The 19,391-nt window shown below is 44.1% G+C and overlaps 1 protein-coding gene across 3 annotated transcripts in view; it reads right to left on the bottom strand.

Moving 5' to 3' along the window:
• Positions 1–19,391, bottom strand: part of LOC137536002 (pancreatic triacylglycerol lipase-like) — a 197,572-nt gene that overhangs the window by 155,225 nt on the left and 22,956 nt on the right. For all 3 annotated transcript variants that reach the window (XM_068257928.1, XM_068257929.1, XM_068257930.1), the window contains exons 2-3: positions 19,004–19,089; positions 10,784–10,900 (exon numbers count right to left, since the gene is read on the bottom strand). In XM_068257928.1, coding sequence (XP_068114029.1) covers positions 10,784–10,900; positions 19,004–19,089 — 203 coding nt within the window. The remainder of the gene's footprint in view (positions 1–10,783; positions 10,901–19,003; positions 19,090–19,391) is intronic.

Genomic DNA, 19,391 nt, shown 5'->3' with positions numbered 1-19,391 from the left:
TTTTTCTTTCCCTCCATTTTTGCAAATAAGTGGCGACACAATTTTAAAGGGATTAAAACGGAAGATCCATTACGCAATCAATTACTTTTTTAGGGAATATATATCCAATTAATTTTATAAAGGAGGATAGACTAGGAGGTTGTAGTAAGTGGAGAGGCCTCTCGAGAGTGTGGATGTGGAATACAAGTGTGTGTGGGTAATGATTGAGGATATAACATTTAATTTTAAATAAAGTGTTAAAATTTGACTAAGCGCGTGTTAGTGATTTATATAATCTTCTAGTATCATTTTGAGGGTTGGGGAATCCCTCCACGCAACACGCAGCTTGTAGAATAGTAACCATTTCCAGCGCCGGAGAGTGTTCTATATAATTATATAAAATATTTAAAGAGTTCAGTCCCTAAAGTAACTATTTATATTTTTTTTTATTGTAATTTTTTTTTCTTTTTATTACAAAAAAAATTAAATAAATTGGAGCGTGGGAGGTAATGAGTTAATTTGTAGTGTAAAAGTATGTATTTGTATATGAAAAATGTTTTGGATGTAGTTTTACTATTTGGCCACAAGATGGCCACAGTAATTGTAAATGCGTCCTGTAAGCGTAGGAAGTACGCTTACAGGAAGTTCAACAAGGCTGGGAAACTTTTTTTTCACAATGATCGCGCTGCTTCTCTCATTGCTGGGGGGCTGAGATCAACGAACGGGAACGTTTTTTCCCATTCATTGATCTCTGGGCGAGCGGCCGGCGGCGTGCACGAGCGCGGAAGCGCAGACAGCGGCGGGAGGTGGGTATATCTATGCTCCTGGTGGGCAAAGGGTGTTAAAAGGAGCGTAAATATTCGCACCTGTGGTTGTAAAGTGGATAACTAAATGTGACTGCAGTATAATAATTGAGGTAATATTACTGGTAAACGGTATAATAAAGACTGAATGTACTAACTAATTACTGAACAGCATATATTCAACTTATTTGGGAAGTCTCAGAGTTTACATCGAGTAGAATAAGAACACTTTATTTGGGCCTAAATTACTTTTTTCTTTTTCCCGGCCTAACGGTCCTTAACCTCCTTAGCGGTAACCCCGTGCTGGACACGGGGTAAGCCGCCGCGGAGGATTCCTCAGGCCCTGCTGGGCCGATTTGCATAATTTTTTTTTCAAACACGCAGCTAGCACTTTGCTAGCTGCGTGTTTGTTGCAATCGCCGCCGCGCCGCTACCCGCCGTGATACAGCCCCCCCCCGCTTACCCCTTGCGCAGCCTGGCCAATTGCCGCCAGGCTGCGCTATGGGGTGGATCGGGATTCCCTGTGACATCACGACGTCGGCGAGGCCAACGTCGGGCCAACACTGCAAATACGGACTCTTTGCATAAATCCCATGTAATTATCAATAAAAGCCTTTGACATTAATTAATTATATTTCAGTATATTACATAAACAACTGAAACAAACATCTAGTTTAGCAGCAAACTTTGTGAAAACTAATATTTTTGACAGTCTCAAAACTTTTGGCCAGGACTGTATTAGATCAAATATAAAGATTTATCCTACATGTCCAATCGGGATTTTGTATAGAAAAAATGGGATAATTGTATGTTTTTCTTGATCAAATTTTTTTTTTTTTTTTTTAACTTTCATTCAATTCGATTGTTTTGGTCAAATAAACTGGAAAATCAAATATTTTTATTGTAATGTGTATAAGCACCATTAGGTTGATCTTGATCTACCGGTAGATCGTAAAGGACCTCTGGGTAAATCCACCACCACCGGCCTAAGTGATGTGCGCATCCTACACGGTCTCTTTGACTTGGATGAGCGTAGAGCAATATGCAGTGCTGATGTTTTGCCCATCATTGTAGAAGACTATTATTTAACCACTTAAGTACTAGCGGTCTCTGGTCCTTAAGGGGGCAAGAGACCGCTGGTACAGTGCCAGAATCCTCAGGAAATCCACTCTGCCGTCTCTATGACGGCAGAGTCATGTGAGCCGGTCAGGAGCCGCTTTCATTGCCTCCTGACTGTGTCTATCAATGTAAGCCAATGGGAGTTGCTTACATTGATAGACACGGCCAGGAGCCAATGAAATGGGCTCCTGACCGTCTCACAGGACTCTGCCGTCATAGAGACAGGCAGAGCAAGTGAGCTGCGGCGAGAGACGTCGGGATTCAGCGGCGAGATCGGTGGGGAGCCACGAAAACGGCGGATGCGCGCTGCGGCGGTGATTGAAATCTACGCCCTGCCAGCCAGGTAACCACCAAAACGGCGTAGATTTCAATCACCTCAGTCCTAAAGTAGTTCATCTATATATATTATTTTTTATTTATATTATTTAATTCTCTCTAATATTGAACCGTGGATACGCAGGACTCTCTATGACGCGTAGTTGGCAGGCGTGATGTCGCAAATTGAGGAAGCGGGAAGCAGCCCCAAGCAGAAGTCGTCCCATAATGAAGCCGTCTGTCGGGACCGGGAGAGGACCAAGGAGTACGTCGGGGGACCTTGTGGTCTACGGTGGGCTGGAGGAAGCTCCAGGTAAGTCACTATTTCATTTTTTTTTTCTATTAAGGGAAGGTTCAGGGAGGGTGGGTAAAAAATGAAAATCAATTTCCACTTACCTGGGGCTTCCTCCAGCCCGTGGCAGGCAGGAGGTGCCCTTGCCGCCGCTCCGCAGGCTCCCGGTGGTCTCCGGTGGCCGACCCGACCTGGCCAGGCTGGCTGCCAGGTCGGGCTCTTCTGCGCTCCAAGGCCCGGAACTTCTGCGTCCCACGCCGGCGCGCTGACCTCATCGGACGTCCTCCGGGCTCTACATTGGCAAATGAGGGTTGTGTGCCAAATTAAGGGTCAACTCCACAGGGGCATGGTCAGAAAAGGTTATTGGGCCAATCGGAGATGCATTTAGGGCTGAGAGCAAGGATGGGGATATGAAAAAATAATAAAGTCTAGAATAGGAAGAGGACGTGTGAGAGAAAAAGGTGTAATCAAGATCTGTAGCATGCAGAACTCTCCAGGCATCCAAGTACCCAAAATGCATAAGCAATAACCAGAATTGACGTGAGGTCTTACAGATAGAGGGAAATTATACAGGTTGAATTTCAGATTTCCTGTCCCTTGTAGGTGAAGCTATTATATTAAAGTCACCACCTAATATGACATTGGGGCACACCAATTTCTCAATTTTCAGAAATATGTTTTCTATAAATTGCAATTGATGATCATTGGGGGCATAGTTAGAAGCCAGAACGAGTTGTACCCCATGTAAAGAACCCTGTACTATTAGGTAACGTCCCCTGGGATCACTGTGCACTTTAGATACTATGAAAGGGCATTTATGGTGTATTAATAGAGCTACACCAGCTTTTTTAACATTGGCACTGGTTAGGTAGGAGATCGGATATTTTTTGCTTTTTAGGTAGCCAGGCTTCTGAGAGGAAAACCTGGTTTCCTGCAAAAACACTAAGGCTGGTTTCACAGTGGGACGTTAAAGTCCCACGTTACAGCAGCCAGTAACGCAGCCTAACTCACAGCACTGTAAAATCAATGTGCTGTTCACAGTGCACACTTTGCACTAGGGTATAACGCTGCACATTAAATGAAAGTGCAGCATGCTGTACGTTATACCCCTATAGAGCTGCGTTAGATTGTTTGCACAGGCTCAGTGACTAGCCACATGGCTAATTAATATTCACTGCACTGTGGTGACTCGTGGTGGGACTCGTAGTGTTGTCCGGATCATGAACAAATCGTAGTGTTGTCCGGATCTTTTTTGTGAGTCGAATCATCCGGATCATCACAATGAAAGATTCGGTTCACAGTAGATGTCTGTCTGGAAGAAACAGGAACATACAGAATGTACAGTGCAGGGAAAGTCCTCTCCTGCTAGTCATTTCACCCAGTCTGCTTCCCTAGTAAAATGATTCAAATGATTTGGTTCAAAGATCTGGATCTTTTCAATGATCCGATTCAAATGAATCAAATCCTTAAAAAGATCCGGACTTCCTATCACTATCCTGGAGCGGCTGCTTTGAGAGCCGCATAACGCGGCTCAATCTGACGTCCAACTTCAACACCACCACGTGTTGCGTTAGGGGCACGTTATGCGACCTTAACGTCCCCTAAAACTTGGTGTGAAAGTAGCCTAAATCTGCATTAGATCTTTCCAAATCTTTTAGAGCTAGGTATCGTTTGCGGACCGAGTTTAAACCTTTGGTGTTTAGGGTTAAAAATTTCACCATAAAAGTTTTAAGTACTAATGCTAAATTCAGAATGCCTGGATCCCAGGGAATGTCAATGCATACATAGAAATAAAATATTTGGAGTGCCCCATGGTTGACAAGGAGAGCGGTAAAGAAGAGAGGAAAAGAAATCAAGAAAGAAAAGGGGAAACATATACCCCGGGGGTAGGAGACCCCCCCCCCCCCCCCAAACTATCAAGCAAGTTCTATTACATTTGCAATCTGCCCCAAAACCTAGAAAGGAAAATAACATGAATGATAACAAGCAAAATGCAAATATTACAATGTTAACAACCATAATATTGAAGGGTGCAAGCACTCCCTGCTTGAACGCGACCTGCTTTGCGCCACATGAGAGGCAGCATGAGGGCAACGTTAGAATCTGGCCCATCAAGCCAGCCGTGGCGGGGCCTTAACATTAATCATGAGGGAGAAAGGTCCCATACTGGTAGTGGGTAACTGGGATCAAAGTGAATTTCAGATTTATTGCAATAGGTCAGGTGGAAGAGTGTCCAGAAGCTTTATCGGAAGCAAGAGACAAATTTCCTTTTGGTTTATGCGGAGCAGTTTTTGATATCTTTGGCATGCTAAGTCCAAGGCCTTTTAAGAGGTCGGGTGCGTCATCTGGATTAGATATGGCGTGATATGTGCCTTCCTTGACTGCAATTAGCTTGAATGGGTATCCCCAACGGTACTGTATCCCTTTGTCCCGTAGTAAAGCAGTGACCAGTTTTAGCTTGCGACGTTTCGCCAGGGTAATTGGAGGAATGTCACTGAAGATCTGTATATCATGATCTTTGAAAGAGTATGATGACAGGTTTCTTATTGCCATTGATATGGCCTCTTTTGCCTCAAAGTAGTGAAAACGAGGCACAATGTCCAGTAGTAAATGTCCGCAATTAAATCGCCACATGGATTGAGCTAAGTCCGGGCAAATAGTACTGCAGAGTTCAGTCAAATAGTGCTTAATGTCCCCAGGTTTAACCGTATCAGGAACCCCCCTAAATCTTAGGTTTGACCTGCGATCACAGTTTTCGTGATCCTTTTGGGTCCTCTGCATGTCTGCTAACGTGTCTGCTAGCTTACCGTTCTCCTCCTCATGATGGGAGCAGCGCTGTTGGAGGTCCTCTACATCCTGCTCGACCTTCGATGTGCGGGCTGCTACTGTAGTGATCTTGGACCGGAGGTCAGCTAGTGCAGATGACACTGCTTCCTTCACTGTCGAGGAGATCTTTTCCTGGAAGTCCGCAAGGCAAGTTTCCAGGACTTGTTTCGTTATGTAGTCCGGCGTGGTATCTCCCTTCTGGGCCTTAGATGCCATCTTAGGTTGCGCAGTTTGCTTTGAGGGCCTTAAGAAGTACGACTCCAAGTTGCGGCTTTCAGGGGCAGCCAGCCGTTTGGAAAGTCCCATACGGGACCTGCGGGGCTTCACGAGCCAGGATCCGGTAATTGCAATCCAGTTGCGCCGGTAATAAAGCGGAACAAGGGCTTTGTAGAGCGGCAACGCCACGGAGCTCTTAGCCTAAGCAGTCATCTTCCTTTGCACGGCGCATGCCCCCACTATTTCATTTTTAATGAGTGCTCAGGGTCCCTTTAATAATACTCTGTAGGTAGACTTTACCTGGTAGATCCTTTTCAGTGCTTAATTCTTGAAGTAGCTCACAAGCTGGAAAAGTATGGGCATCTTAGCCTTAGTACATCTGGCTCTGAAACTCATGTATTCTCTCAGAGGAAGCAAAGCTGCTTTCCATTTATTGGCATTATTCTCTCTCCCTTCCAAAGGACACATACAAAATATAACCTCAAGTTGAAGTTCACTTGTCCACAATGGTGTGGGGCACCCGGTGAATAGAAACATGTGAATGGCAGCAGGGCCGGGCCGAGGCAGAGGCAGGAGAGGCTCCAGCCTCGGTGCGCAGTGTAGGAGGGGGCACACAACTCACTCAGCTATCATTCCACTATTGTGTTTGAAGCAGAGAGCAATAAGAAAAGGGGATACATGGCAGTGACTGCAAGTCAGATAACAGAGATTACAGTGTTGGGGGCCCTGGGCGCATCTTTGTCTAATAGCAATCAGTGTGTGACAGCTGGGGTGGAATGGATGTGGGGGGGGGGGCGCACTTTGGAGTCTCAGCCTTGGGTGCAGGAGGAACTTGTCCCGGCTCTGAATGGCAGACCTTGTGTTGGAGCTGGCGTTTACATGTGTCACCCATCAGCATGAGCCACCTGACAGGACCACTGACGTCTCCCTGAGACAAGCGGACAAAGGGTTGGAAAGCAAAGTACAAAGTAGAAAGCCATTCCTAAGCATTAAAGCAGCTTCCTAATGAAAAAGAGGCAGAATGACAGACGCAGTTTTCAGTAACAGGAAGTCCCCAGCAGTGCTGTTCTTTCCTCAGTGAACCCAGGAGGACTGCAGAAAGAGTAGTTGCCGACCCTCGCCTGGGTGATCGCAGAATTCAGTGGGGAGACTTAAATGTTAACCCCAACCCTAGTAAATCCACTCTATTGATTTCAGAGTGGTGAAGTCAGTAGTACAGATAGATTCTAACTGTTGTATAATAAACATCTGCATGCAAATTGGCTTCTAGCGATTAACTGGTGGAATCCAGAGAATGTTACAAGAAAAAGCAGAGAACTATGTAACTACTGATTTCCCCATGTGATTGCTTCTTTACAAACAGGCCACTGAGAGTTGTATTTAAAAAAACTAAATGCTGTACATAATATGTGTATAATGTTGTATTGTTGCTGTTTATCTTTTTTCATTTCCTGCAAAAGTTGCTGAAAATAAATATGGCTGCACTTCCTGTGGCAATGGGAGTGTTTCAGTGATTCCACACCTTTCATTGCCATCTCATGGCCAGTGGAACTGCAACCTGACACATCAAGCAAGATTGTAACTGCTGAGGATCATGGGACGTAGTTGGTGTAGTAAAATGTATACCGCATCAGGCTTAAAGGACACCCAAGGTGAAAATGAATGAAATAAACAATTGTATCTATCCTCCTCCTCCTGGAGCTAAAATCTATGATATTGACCTTTTTTCTTTTTCATGCTCTCAGAAGCCATTTTCTGCTAGGAAAGTGTTTTATAGTTGTAATTTATCAGTGAGGGTCACACTGTAGTCTGACCCAGTCTCCGACAGGAACTGCCACTTACATACCTGATGTTTAACTCTTTCAGGCAGAGAAAGAAAAAAAAGGAACACAGCATAATTATTTCTGTGCTAAGTACTGTACACACACATGTCTATCTCATCATGTCACATGTCCCCTCATGTATCCTGTAAACAGCCAGAGGTGTGGCATAGATTTTACTACCGGCGGTTCACAGAAAGAAGTTAAAGAGGACCTGTACTGAAAATAATGTAATGAATACAATTGCTTATATTTTTACAATGTTACTTGATAAATTATGTAGGCACTCACCCTGATTTGCATTCTCAAATTTATTGCAGGTGGTGACATCTTTAGTGCTGTCAGGTGCGTCTCTACTGAATGCTTGTTCACGCTGGGTTCAGTAGCCTGTATAAGGCTAAGCTTCCATTGCTGCGATTCCGGGCCGATTCCCCCGCGAATTCGGATGGATTTTAGCAGCCTATAGAAGTCTATGTAAGGCATCCAAATTCATGGCCGAGTAAAAATCTGAGGCCCTGCAGCATAATTGCACGCATCACTGTCCGAATCCCATAGCCGTGCATAGCGCGGCTAGAGGGATTCAGCTGCGAGACACAAGCAGCTGTGCCGGCATCGCGTCTCGCAAGACGCATGCTGCGCACAAGTGGAAACGAGCCCTAAATAATTCCTGGCCTCCGAGAATGCTCTGGGAGGAGTATTCTGCACAGCTAAAAAGCCTTGGCTGTGACATCACTGGAAGGGCAGAGCTACATACCAATATACAGTAATATATACTGTATATATAGGAAGTGTTTCTGATGCTGAAACCAGGATAATTAACATGCAATTGAGTATCCTGGATAATTTACTACATTTTTTTATATGTTACTACAGTGCCTCTTTAACAACTGCTACCACCGGCTAATATTCATGCAATGGATGGGTACAGTGATTGCCAGCAAATAGCAGGTGATGCTGCTTTATAAAAATGTGTAGTGCATGGAAAAAAAGTGTACCTGAAGCGACATGTGACATGATGAGATAAACATGTGTATGTAGAGTGCCAAACATATAAATAACCAGGCAGTTTCTCATTGTATTTTGCTGCATGAAAGAGTTAATTTTCAGGCATGCAAGTGACAACTTCTGTCTTGTCAGTACCTTGTCATGAATTTAGTAAGCCTCACTGTTAAAGAGACTCTGTAACGAAAACAAAAACCCCTGGGGGGTACTCACCTCGGGAGGGGAAAGCCAAAGGGCCCTTTTACACTTAAAGGGACTCCGAGCAGTGCAGAAACTATGGAAAGATGCATATCATTTTAAAGCTCTCTTTCTCCTCTTTCCGATGATATATAAATCGCCGCCCTACGCCTTTGAGTTTTCGCTATTTTCGCGATCGAAATTGCTGCGGCCGCGACTTCGATCGCGAAAATAGAGAAAACTAAAAGGCGTAGGGCGACGATTTAGGTGTCGCCAGAAAGAGGAGAAAGAGAGCTTTAAAATGATATCCATCTTTTCATAGTTACATTGTATTACACAGGGCCACTTTTTCTGCTGAATGGAGCTGCTGACACTGGGGAAAGTGTCGCCCTGTGTAATACAATGTAACTATGGAAAGATGGATATCATTTTAAAGCTCTCTTTCTCCTCTTTCTGATGACACCTAAATCGTCGCCCTACGCCTTTTAGTTTTTTCTATTTTCGCGATCAAAGTCGCGGCTGCTGCAATTTTGATCGCGAAAATAGCGAGAACTAAAAGGCGTAGTGCGGCGGTTTATATATCATTGGAAAGAGGAGAAAGAGAGCTTTAAAATGATATGCATCTTTCCATAGTTTCTGCAATGCTCGGAGTCCCTTTAATCAGTTGCTCTCAGTTATAACTGGAAGAAAACGGATTTTCAAAGTAATGCCTATGTTTTTCTATGGCACCTTCCACACTTAACGCATTTTAACTGAAATCTTTTTCACAATGCACTGCTATGGAAAAAACGCGTACCAACGCGCACTAACGCACACCAACTGATTAAGTGTAAACGGGCCTTCAGGGTCCCAATGAGGCTTCCCCATCCCTATAGCTGCAGGTAGTCCAGCGCTGGCTCCCTCAAAGCGTCCCGGAATCCTCCCCTGACAAGCGCTGATATATTTACCTTCCATGGCTCCAGCGGCGGCGCTGTTGTGGCTCTCAGCACGGAGATGGGCAGAAATAGCCGATCTCTGTCGGGTCTGCTCTACTACGGAGGCGCAGGAGACTTGCGCCTGCGCAGAAGATCGGACCGACAGCGATTAGCTATTTCCGCCTATCTCAGAGCGGAGAGCCAATACTGCGCCTGCGCTGGAGCCGGAAAGGGAAATATTTACATCCCGCTATTCGGAGGGGCACAGCGAGACCGCCATGGGACACAGGAGGACGGGGGAAGCCTCATTGGAACCCTGAAGCTTCCCCGATCCCAAGGTGAGTACCCCCAGGTGAAACGTTTTTTAGTTACAGGTTTTCTATAAGCAAATTACAGTTATAATTTTTCCTGGCAGAATACAACTTCTGAGGGCAGATGGAGACATAGGAAAAGGTCAATAGTTCAAGTATTTTAACTCTGGGACGCTTAAAAGGACGCCATTGAGAAACATTCAATCTACTTTGTAAATGTTTAAATATCAAATAAAACCATACAATATTCTGTTAGATTTACCTGCCAGATCGATTTTTTTTTCCAACATGTCCGATCTTAATTTCAATCGATTTCCATAGACGTGAACGGAAATCAAACAGAAAATCGATCGGACATGTTGGAAAAAATATATCTGGCAGGTAAAGCTAACAGAAAATTGTATCATGTGTACCTAGCATTAAAGAGAACCAGAGACGAAGCACCCTCATGTATTTTACCATATATATACATGGGAACATGACAGTAAACTCCTACTCGGCTGTTTGTTTCATTCTTCACTGCTCATTCTTCCTGTTATCAGCCCTGATAAGAATCCCCAACTGAGCATTCAGTCTAGCTTTGCCCCGCATGATTATAGCTGAGTCAGTCTTCTGTGATGTCTTTTCAAGCCCAAGCCTGCCCCTTTGTGGCTCTGATTTCTTGCTATGTATCCTCCTAGCAGGAAAGCAGAGCCAGGCGGGGGCAGTCTTGAAAAGACATCAGAGAAGACAGACTCCGCTATAATGATTCCTGAGCAAAGCCAGACTGAATGCTCAGTCGGGGATTCTTATCAGAGCTGCTAACAAGCAGGCTGTGCAGTGAAGAATGAAACAAAGTGCAGAGTAGGTGTTTACTGTCATGTTGCCATTGATATATATGGTAAAATACATGAGGGTGATTCATCTCTGGTTCTCTTTAAAAAGTCATTTTTAGGATTAGAAGGATAAATACCGTACAATTACTTATCATATCAGTTTACTTTCACCTCTGGTTCACTATTTAACTTACTTGCTTATAATGCAGCTCGCGTCTTTCCTTTAGCAGTTTGTCCTTCTGGATCATGAAGCTCTCTTGACGTTTCAGGAGGAGATCCTTGTGAATTTCTTTCTCTATCAAAAAAACGACCTGCAAATATATGAAGTGAATAAATTGGTATAATACTGCTGTGAAGTGCAGCTAAGCTTTTCCAGTAATGAGGAATGGGAATGAAACTCTCGCTGAGGGAATCCAGAGCACTTATAAACGATTAACGCAATCGAATGATATTATATACGGTATATGCCTGTAATGGCTTTTAATAAGAAATGTCTCTTGTATTATGGTTGCTAAGTACTTTAACTGGATTTTCCTGTTAATTGGTTATCCATACATTGAAAAACTGCCATAAGGTTGGCGCAACATATTAAAACCTAGGAAGACACTTAAAGGGAAGGTTCAGGGAGGGCTGTAAAAAAATAAAAATCAATATCCACTTACCTGGGGCTTCCTCCAGCCCAGGGCAGGCAGGAGGTGTCCTCGCCGCCGCTCCGCAGGCTCCCGGTGGTCTCCGGTGGCCGACCCGACCTTGCCAGGCCGGCTGCCAGGTCGGGCTCTTCTGCGCTCAAAGGCCTGGCACTTCTGCGTCCCACGCCGGCGCGCTGACGTCATCGGACGTCCGCCAGGCTGTACGGCGCAGTAGTTCTGGAGCGGCGGCAGCACCACCACCACCACCACAGATTGTGAACGGTTTCATGCTGAAATCGGTTCACAATCTGTTTGCTGTAAAGGTATCCATACGATCCCTCTCTGATCAGATTCGATCAGAGAGGGATCTATCTGTTGGTCGAATCTGATGGCAAATCGACCAGTGTATGGCTACCTTAAGTCTGTCCAAAAGAAATAAAGTGGCTGTGTCACCCATCAGCTTTATGGATCTTTTGAAGACTAAAATGCAAAGATTACTTAAATGACCACTATCGGGAAAAGTGTAAAATGAGCTGTAAATTACTTTTCTCCTATGTTGCTGCCACTTACAGTAGTTAGTAGAGATCTGACAGGTTTTGGACTAGCCCTTCTCCTCATGGGGATTCTAAGGGTTTTCTTTATTTTCAAAAGCACTTAGTGAACAGCAGCTGCCCAGTCCAACTGCCAGAATGGTGAGCAAACAGGTAGAGGAGTTGGCTGGCGTCTTTGTTTAGATCCTTTCCAGGAGTGCTTTTGTAAAGAATAAATTAAATTCTAAAAATCCCCCATGAAGTGATGGAGTGATCCAAAACATGTTAATTCCATCAGATTTCCACTAACAACTGTAAGTGACATTTTAAATGGAAAGGTTGCCCACAAATGCGCTCCTCGTTCTAATATCAATTTACTAGTCACCTTACTACACTTTGGTTTTCTCAAACTCTATTGGATCACTCCTGCACAAAGTGTGTGTATCACTTTAAATAAGCAATGAAGTTGGGGTAATATGCAGAGCGCTCAACAAACAATATCTCATATCTACTTTAAAAGCAAGAAGTTTTAAATCAGGATGATACCATTTATTGGCTAACTACAAATGAATAAGAATAAACAAGCTTTCGGCCTTGCAGCCTTCGTCAGGTTTACATCCTGTTAGTTTGCAAGCTGGTGGTACAGACAGCTTATATACATGCAACATCAAAAGGGAAAACAGATATTTTTTTCAAGCATAAATACGTCATTAAGATGCCTTAATACAAACAGACCATCTAAATGGGGTAAGATAAGGATCCTTGTTTACTCCATTGCTCACAGACCTGGTATTAGTATTGACCCAGAGGTATCGTAAATTCTTAGTTCACAAGTTCAGCTAGAGTCTCATACCAATATAGAAAGTTGTTGTCCTTATTCAAACCCTTCTGCACAGCTTTGAACCAATTTATACATTTTGTTTCTGCTATTAATCGGTCATTTGACGTTTTGAAGCCGCCCTTCAGGGCAGTTACACGAAGATCATCCATGCTGTGTCCGTTGGACCGAAAGTGTGTAGCAACTGGGAGTCAAGATTTGGTATCATTAATAGTGTGCCTGTGTCCATTCATACGTTTGCGCAGTGTTTGTCCAGTTTCTCCCACGTACATAACATTGGGGCATTTAGCACACATGATCAGATATACCAGATTGGTGGACCCACAGGAAAATTTACCTTGTACTCTGTACTCCTGTTGTGAACCTGGTATCGTTACCCTGTCAGTGGAGTAAATGTGTCTGCAGGTCCCACATATTTTTTGTCGGCAGGGTGATGTTCCGTTTTGTTGAGGCCTATTCAAAGAGCTCATGACAATCATCTGTTTTAGATTGTGTGGTTGCCGATATGACAAGAGTGGAGGTTTAGGGAATATCGTTCTAAGTCTGTGATCCTTGTGTAAAATGGGATGAAGTTCCTTAGCAATCCTCCTTAAGATTTCCAGGTGTGGGTTGTAGGTGACAACCAAAGGGACACGTTCCTCTTTCTGGTTTTGCTTATATTTCAGGAGTTCAGTCCTGGGGATGTTGCTGGCTTTCCTGATTTGGGCCTCAGCCATGGGAGGACTGTAACCTTGTTTAATGAAAGTGTTCTTAAGGTGATCCAGGTGCTTGTCTCTGTCCATCCTGTCAGAACAAATCCGGTTGTACCTTATAGCTTGGCTGTAAATTATAGAGTTCTTAATGTGCTTGGGATGAAAACTGTCATATCTTAAGTATGTGGGACGGTCTGTAGGTTTGCGATACACAGAGGTTTGTATGTTGTTACCCCTGATGTATATGGTGGTGTCCAGAAAGTTAATCTCTGTGTGAGAGTAGGTAAGTTTCAATTTGATTGTAGGATGGAAGGCATTGAAGTTCCTGTGGAACTGGAGAAGATCATCCTCACTTGCGGACCAGATGATTAAAATATCATCAATGAAGCGGAAGTAGGCCAAGGGTTTTATGCCACATGCATTGAGGTATTCCTCTTCGATTTTGGCCATGAATAGATTTGCATACTGTGGAGCGAATCGCGAACCCATTGCCACGCCCATCTGCTGTAAATAGAGGTCCTGTCCAAAAGTGAAATAATTATGAGTGAGAATGAATTTGATCAGTCCAGTAATAGGCTCTAAAGGTATGCCCTGACCCTGAAGATATTTACGACAGGCCGCAATACCATCATCATGGGGAATGTTCGTGTACAGGGACTCCACGTCCATCGTGGCCAGTATGGTTCCCTCAGGTACTGGGCCGATGGCTGTCAGTTTGTTCAGGAGGTGGGTGGTATCCTGTAAGTAGCTGGGTCTTTTACAGACAAGAGGTTTCAAGATGTTTTCCAGCCACCCTGAGATGTTCTCTGTAAGAGTTCCGCTCCCTGAGATTATGGGCCTGCCTGGGTTTCCCTCTTTGTGGATCTTGGAAAGCATGTAAAAGCAGGCTGTTCTAGGCTCTTCAGGGATAAGGGTCCTTACATGTAGTCTGATGTTTGCAGGCAATCTGTTAACCATCCTATTAAGTGCCATCCTGTAGCCTTTTGTGGGGTCCCCCTGTAATTTGGCATAGTGAGCGGTGTTGGATAATTGTCTTTGTGCCTCCTGGATGTAGTCACTGGTGTTCATTATGACTATGGCACCACCTTTATCCGCTGGTTTAATAATAATGTCCTTATTCTCCTTAAGGGATCTGATGGCCTGTTGCTCCTGTGGTGTTACGTTCTGGGCCAGTGTCTTTCTTTTACTCAGGATCCTGTCAGAGATTCTGCGTCTGAATTTGTTGATGTATTTATCCAGGGCCGGGTTTTTTCCTTCTTTGGGGGTCCATCTTTTTTTCTTTTTTTTCTTTTTAGATCTGGTGCTTTTTGGTCCATTATCCATTGTATCACAGGCTTCCTTATCATGGTAGTGTTCCTTGAGTCGCAGCTTTCTGAAAAATTCCTCCATATCTCCACAGAGTGCAATCCTGTCTATGGGTCTCGCAGGGCAGAATGACAGGCCTTTGGAGAGTACTGACATTTCAGCTTCAGTAGCCCGATAAAAGGAAAGATTCATTACACCTGTGGGTTGCTCTTTTTCTGCTGCTTGTGCATCCAGGCGTCCACTCTTAATTCTAAGTCTCTGAAGTTTTTTCTTTTTGTTGTTAATTAGGTATCTCTGTAGTTTCCCATAGAAGGTTTGTAGTTTATCCCATGTATATCCAGTGGGGTCATCATTCAGAGACAGCTCCTGCAGATTTCTTCTGCAAACCTGCTATTGTATGTATGCAGGGTGGCATTCTGTATCCTTAGTCCTTGAGGTATAAGTTTTTCCTTTTGCATGTAGTCAAGAAAAAGATGTCGCTGTCCAGTTGTGCAAGTTTCTTCAGGTCTTTCTTTAGTTCCAGGAAAGTGCGGTACATTGCGGTATCTTCAAGCATAGTAGTAGCAGTAGGGTATTGTACCGTGTTAGTCATCAGTAAAAGCAAGAAGTTTTAAATCAGGATGATACCATTTATTGGCTAACTACAAATGAATAAGAATAAACAAGCTTTCGGCCTTGCAGCCTTCGTCAGGTTTACATCCTGTTAGTTTGCAAGCTGGTGGAACAGACAGCTTATATACATGCAACATCTACTTTAAACTCAGTTTACATATATGCATGCAATCCCTAGAATGTCCTCATAGGATCAATATATAAAAAACAATAAAAGCCAAAACAGATAAAGTATAAAAGAACATAAAAAACAGTCTCTGAAAAAAGTCCTTCAGACTTCTTGACACTATGTTCAATTTTCCACCGGCATCATCCAGCTTAATAGTATTAGGATTACGCTCACCATATAAAATGGCTGATCAAATGAAAATCAGCAGAAAACGCTTCTGGCCCAGCCAGTAAGTTCAGATCTCCACAATCCAGACCTGCCCCTGGTTAACAAGACAATCTGGTGAGAGGCTTGCTGTGTTAACGGGGAGCACTTAAGCTGGTGATCATACCCTGCTATAGCAGTATCCCACTATTGCCATTTCATTTCCTTTACATGTGGGGAGTGATTAACCTGGAATATTTGTGGAAATCTGAACCTCCTGGCTGGGCCAGAAGCGTTTACTGCTGATTTTCATTTGATCAGCCATTTTATCTGGTGAGCGTAATCTAAAAAAAATTGAACATAGTGTCAAGAAGTCTGAAGGACTTTTTTCAGAGACTTTTTTTTATGTTCTTTTATATTTTATCTGTTTTGGCTTTTATTGTTTTTTATATATTCAGCCTATAAGGACATTCTAGGGATTGCATGCATATATGTAAACTGAGTTTAAAGTAGATATGAGATATTGTTGAGCGTTCTGCATATTACCCCAACTTCAACTGTAAGTCACAGCAACATAAAAGTAATTTACTCACTCGATAACCATTTTGGCAGCCACATGTTTATAATTAGCACAACTCTTAAGAGGAGATACTCTGGTACCTGACTAATATCACATCAATACATGTACAACCAGGGAATCTTCATGTGCTTACATCAACTTTATTATGGACCTGCGAAATCCATTGCAGAAATAGTGGTACACAAACATTTAAAACATCCTAAAAACAAGATCTGACACAAGAGCTGCTGATGTATAAATTCCCACTGCCCCTGTGATGGTTTATACCGTCTCAATCGCCCAGCCTCAGCCTATGCAAATTGATCGGTTACCCAATCACTATTGGACATCTGTGGGCCCTCCACCGGCGCACACCAAGAGGCCTCCGCATGCAATCTGTTTAGTGCACTGTGACTGACCGCCGGCCGGCTAGCTGATGGACTTCTATATCACAGTTCATCTATGGACAGAAACGACCCTTATGGCAATTCTTCTGGGAGAACCAATTCCTGTTGTCATAGCCAACAGCCCTCTCACTTGCTATATACACCGCCTTGTTAGTGTCCTATGTGACGTCAATGCCCAGCACTTCCTATACATGCATCAGGCTGGCAACTTGTCAGATGTTTCATCCGCCCCGCAGGGCTGCACATTCAACAGTGATGTTTGAAATGAGGTCACCAATGTAGCAAAAAAGAAGGAGGTGCACAAGGTCCCTATGGAGGGTTACTCCGGAGTGCTCAAAGCCCAACAAAACAGTTCCACCAAGCCAGTATTAGTATAGATACAAGCGGCTGGGCACATCCAGTAGAAAAAACCTTTATTTGTATCCAGTTAAAATGTGTACATCCACAGCAACAATGCAGCAGGAGAGAGAGGGGTCAGCATGAAAAGAAGTCGACAGCTGTTTCGCACCCTGCAAATGGGCGCTTCGTTTGAAATGAGGTTACTCACAACCTTCACGCAGTAATGCGCTCTTCCGAGGGAGCTTCGCTCAGGGCTCCTGGAGTTGCGGATGCCCGACGTTATTGCGCATCACCTCGCGGCATCTCTCTGCACCGGCTGCTTCCCATAACCTCGCGTTGGTTCTTGGCGTGGCCCGGCGTCCCGGGATTGTGAGCGCTCACATGTGTCAGTCTGGCCCCGCCCGCTGACGCGTTTCACCCCGCCCACGGGGCTTTCTCAAAGCGAAATGGGGATGGAGTTCCCTTCAGCAGTGTGGCCTTATAGACCCGTCCCTCTCAGTAGAAAGGTCATTATTTATTTTACTTTCATTTATTTTACTTTCATTCTTTGACTGATGCCCGGTTCATTTTACAGCTTAAAATGGTCTGTTCCCGGATCTGATATAAATAGATCCAAAGTTAACCTATTAATCTGTTCACATCCGTCCAATTCAAACGGATCCGTTCCACACAATCCGCTGACCGGACCGCAAGTTTCCTGCTGCAGACTGCTGAGCCCAGCAGAACGGAAATGGAAGCTAAAGTGCTGAATTGGGGGCAATGAGAAAACTGAATGTTTCTTCACACTAGTAAAGAAACGGACCGTTCTATCCAGCAAAATTAGCTTTGCTGATGGGCAATTGGGGTGGGGGGGGGGAATTATGGGGAGATGGAACGGAAGCAGCGGAAGGCAAACAAAGTAAAAATGGATCTGATCGAGCGGTAATCAGATCCGTTTTCACTAATCCGTTTGCCGCTATAACGCAAGTGTAAACCAGGCCTTAGGCCTCATTCAGATCATTTAGTGCAGACGGCTGTGCAATCAGAATGCAACGTACAATCGCACGACATCTATGTGCTGCAGATTCCATTCACTACAGTGCCTTGCGATTCCCGAAATATGCATGCAGCAGTGTGATAGTGCATCCCACTGCTGTGCAGCGCATATGACGGGAACGTTAGAAGGGCTGTCTATGCCCTTCTACCATTTTTGTGTGTCGCACACCATACGTGCTGCCAAAATGCGCACGCCAGCATGTATAGTCTGAACGAGGCCTAAAAGATATCCTGAAGTGAAACTCAGGTCACATATAAAATACTCACCTAACTCACCTCTGGATCCTCCAGAGACTTCTCATGACGTCCTTCGGACCTCCCCCGCTGCACTGGACCCTCCTGCACATTGCGACTGGGCTCCTCTTGATGCCTGTGTATGGCTCGTACCACTCAAGCTTGAAGAGGAGCGCAGTTGCAAGCTTGGAAAACAACATGTTGTTAAGGTGCCTCTTTAATAGTAACATAGTATGGGTGTCTTCTTCAACTTCTAAGTAGAAACACAACTCCTACTTGTGTGTGGTCTCTATATTGGAGTAAATGGCACGCTGTACGCAGTGATAGATTGTGCCTAGAAGTAGCTGGGGAATCCCTGCAGTTTGGCTCTGACCAATTCCACTGCTCCCAGGCACCTGGTACAATTACTATGGGTCAGGGGACTCTGAAAAAAAGTAAGTATATCATGATAGTATAAATATTCTGTAATTGTGGGTGGCTTTGTTTTGTTAATTGTTCTTGCCACCTTGGAACTCCACAGTAAACAGAGGGTTAGAATTCTCAGACATGAAGATCTGTCCCTGGCTCCCTTCAGTAAAAGCTCTATTATCCCCTGCAGGAGAGCTTCAACTGATTGTTTGGATGTCACAGAGAAGCAGATCAGAGGTCAGGGTCTCCATTCAATGTGAACCTGAGATCCTGGGGCTTCCATAGCACACAATAATATATTTGGAATATAGAAAAAGTACCCGAGGGCGTGCTGAGCACCCAGCCCTTGCACAGCAGTGTCAGTTTACAGATTCCCATTGGCAGAGGATCTGACAACTTTTTCTAAGCATTGTGCTTTCAAGTCCAATTCACAAAAAAAAAATTCTTTTTTTAAAGTATCCAGTAACATTTTTGATAAATGCACTTTAATAGAATAAACTCTCCAACTCTGACCTTTTCCTCTAGGACAGATTTGGCCTCTTGTATCTTCTCTGTAACGTCAATAATCTTTTCGTGGTAAAGGCTGGCTTCCAGATGTGCTGTGGAAAAAACAACAACATTAGATCTGAGAGGGAAAAAGGGACTTCTGGTTCACCCTGAGCTTGCTGGGCAATCTGTATCTTCAAACTAGTACTGCTGATCACCATTGCGAGAAGGCAGATGGTTTTTACTGCCATGGTGGTCAACTTGCTATATCTAGAAGGCCCAAAGCAAGCCTCACCTCCACTGATTTCATCCACCATTGCAGCAATTTATGAAAACCTTTCATAAGAGTGATTGATAAAAACTACAAGCAGATTATACTGACTTTAAAGGGATACTGTAGGGAGGTCGGGGGAAA

The sequence above is a fragment of the Hyperolius riggenbachi genome, chromosome 10 (assembly GCF_040937935.1).
Source record: "Hyperolius riggenbachi isolate aHypRig1 chromosome 10, aHypRig1.pri, whole genome shotgun sequence".
Classification (NCBI taxonomy): Eukaryota; Metazoa; Chordata; class Amphibia; order Anura; family Hyperoliidae; genus Hyperolius; species Hyperolius riggenbachi.
The sequence above is the reverse complement of the archived record's forward strand: the minus strand, read 5'-3'. Positions and strand labels throughout refer to the sequence as shown.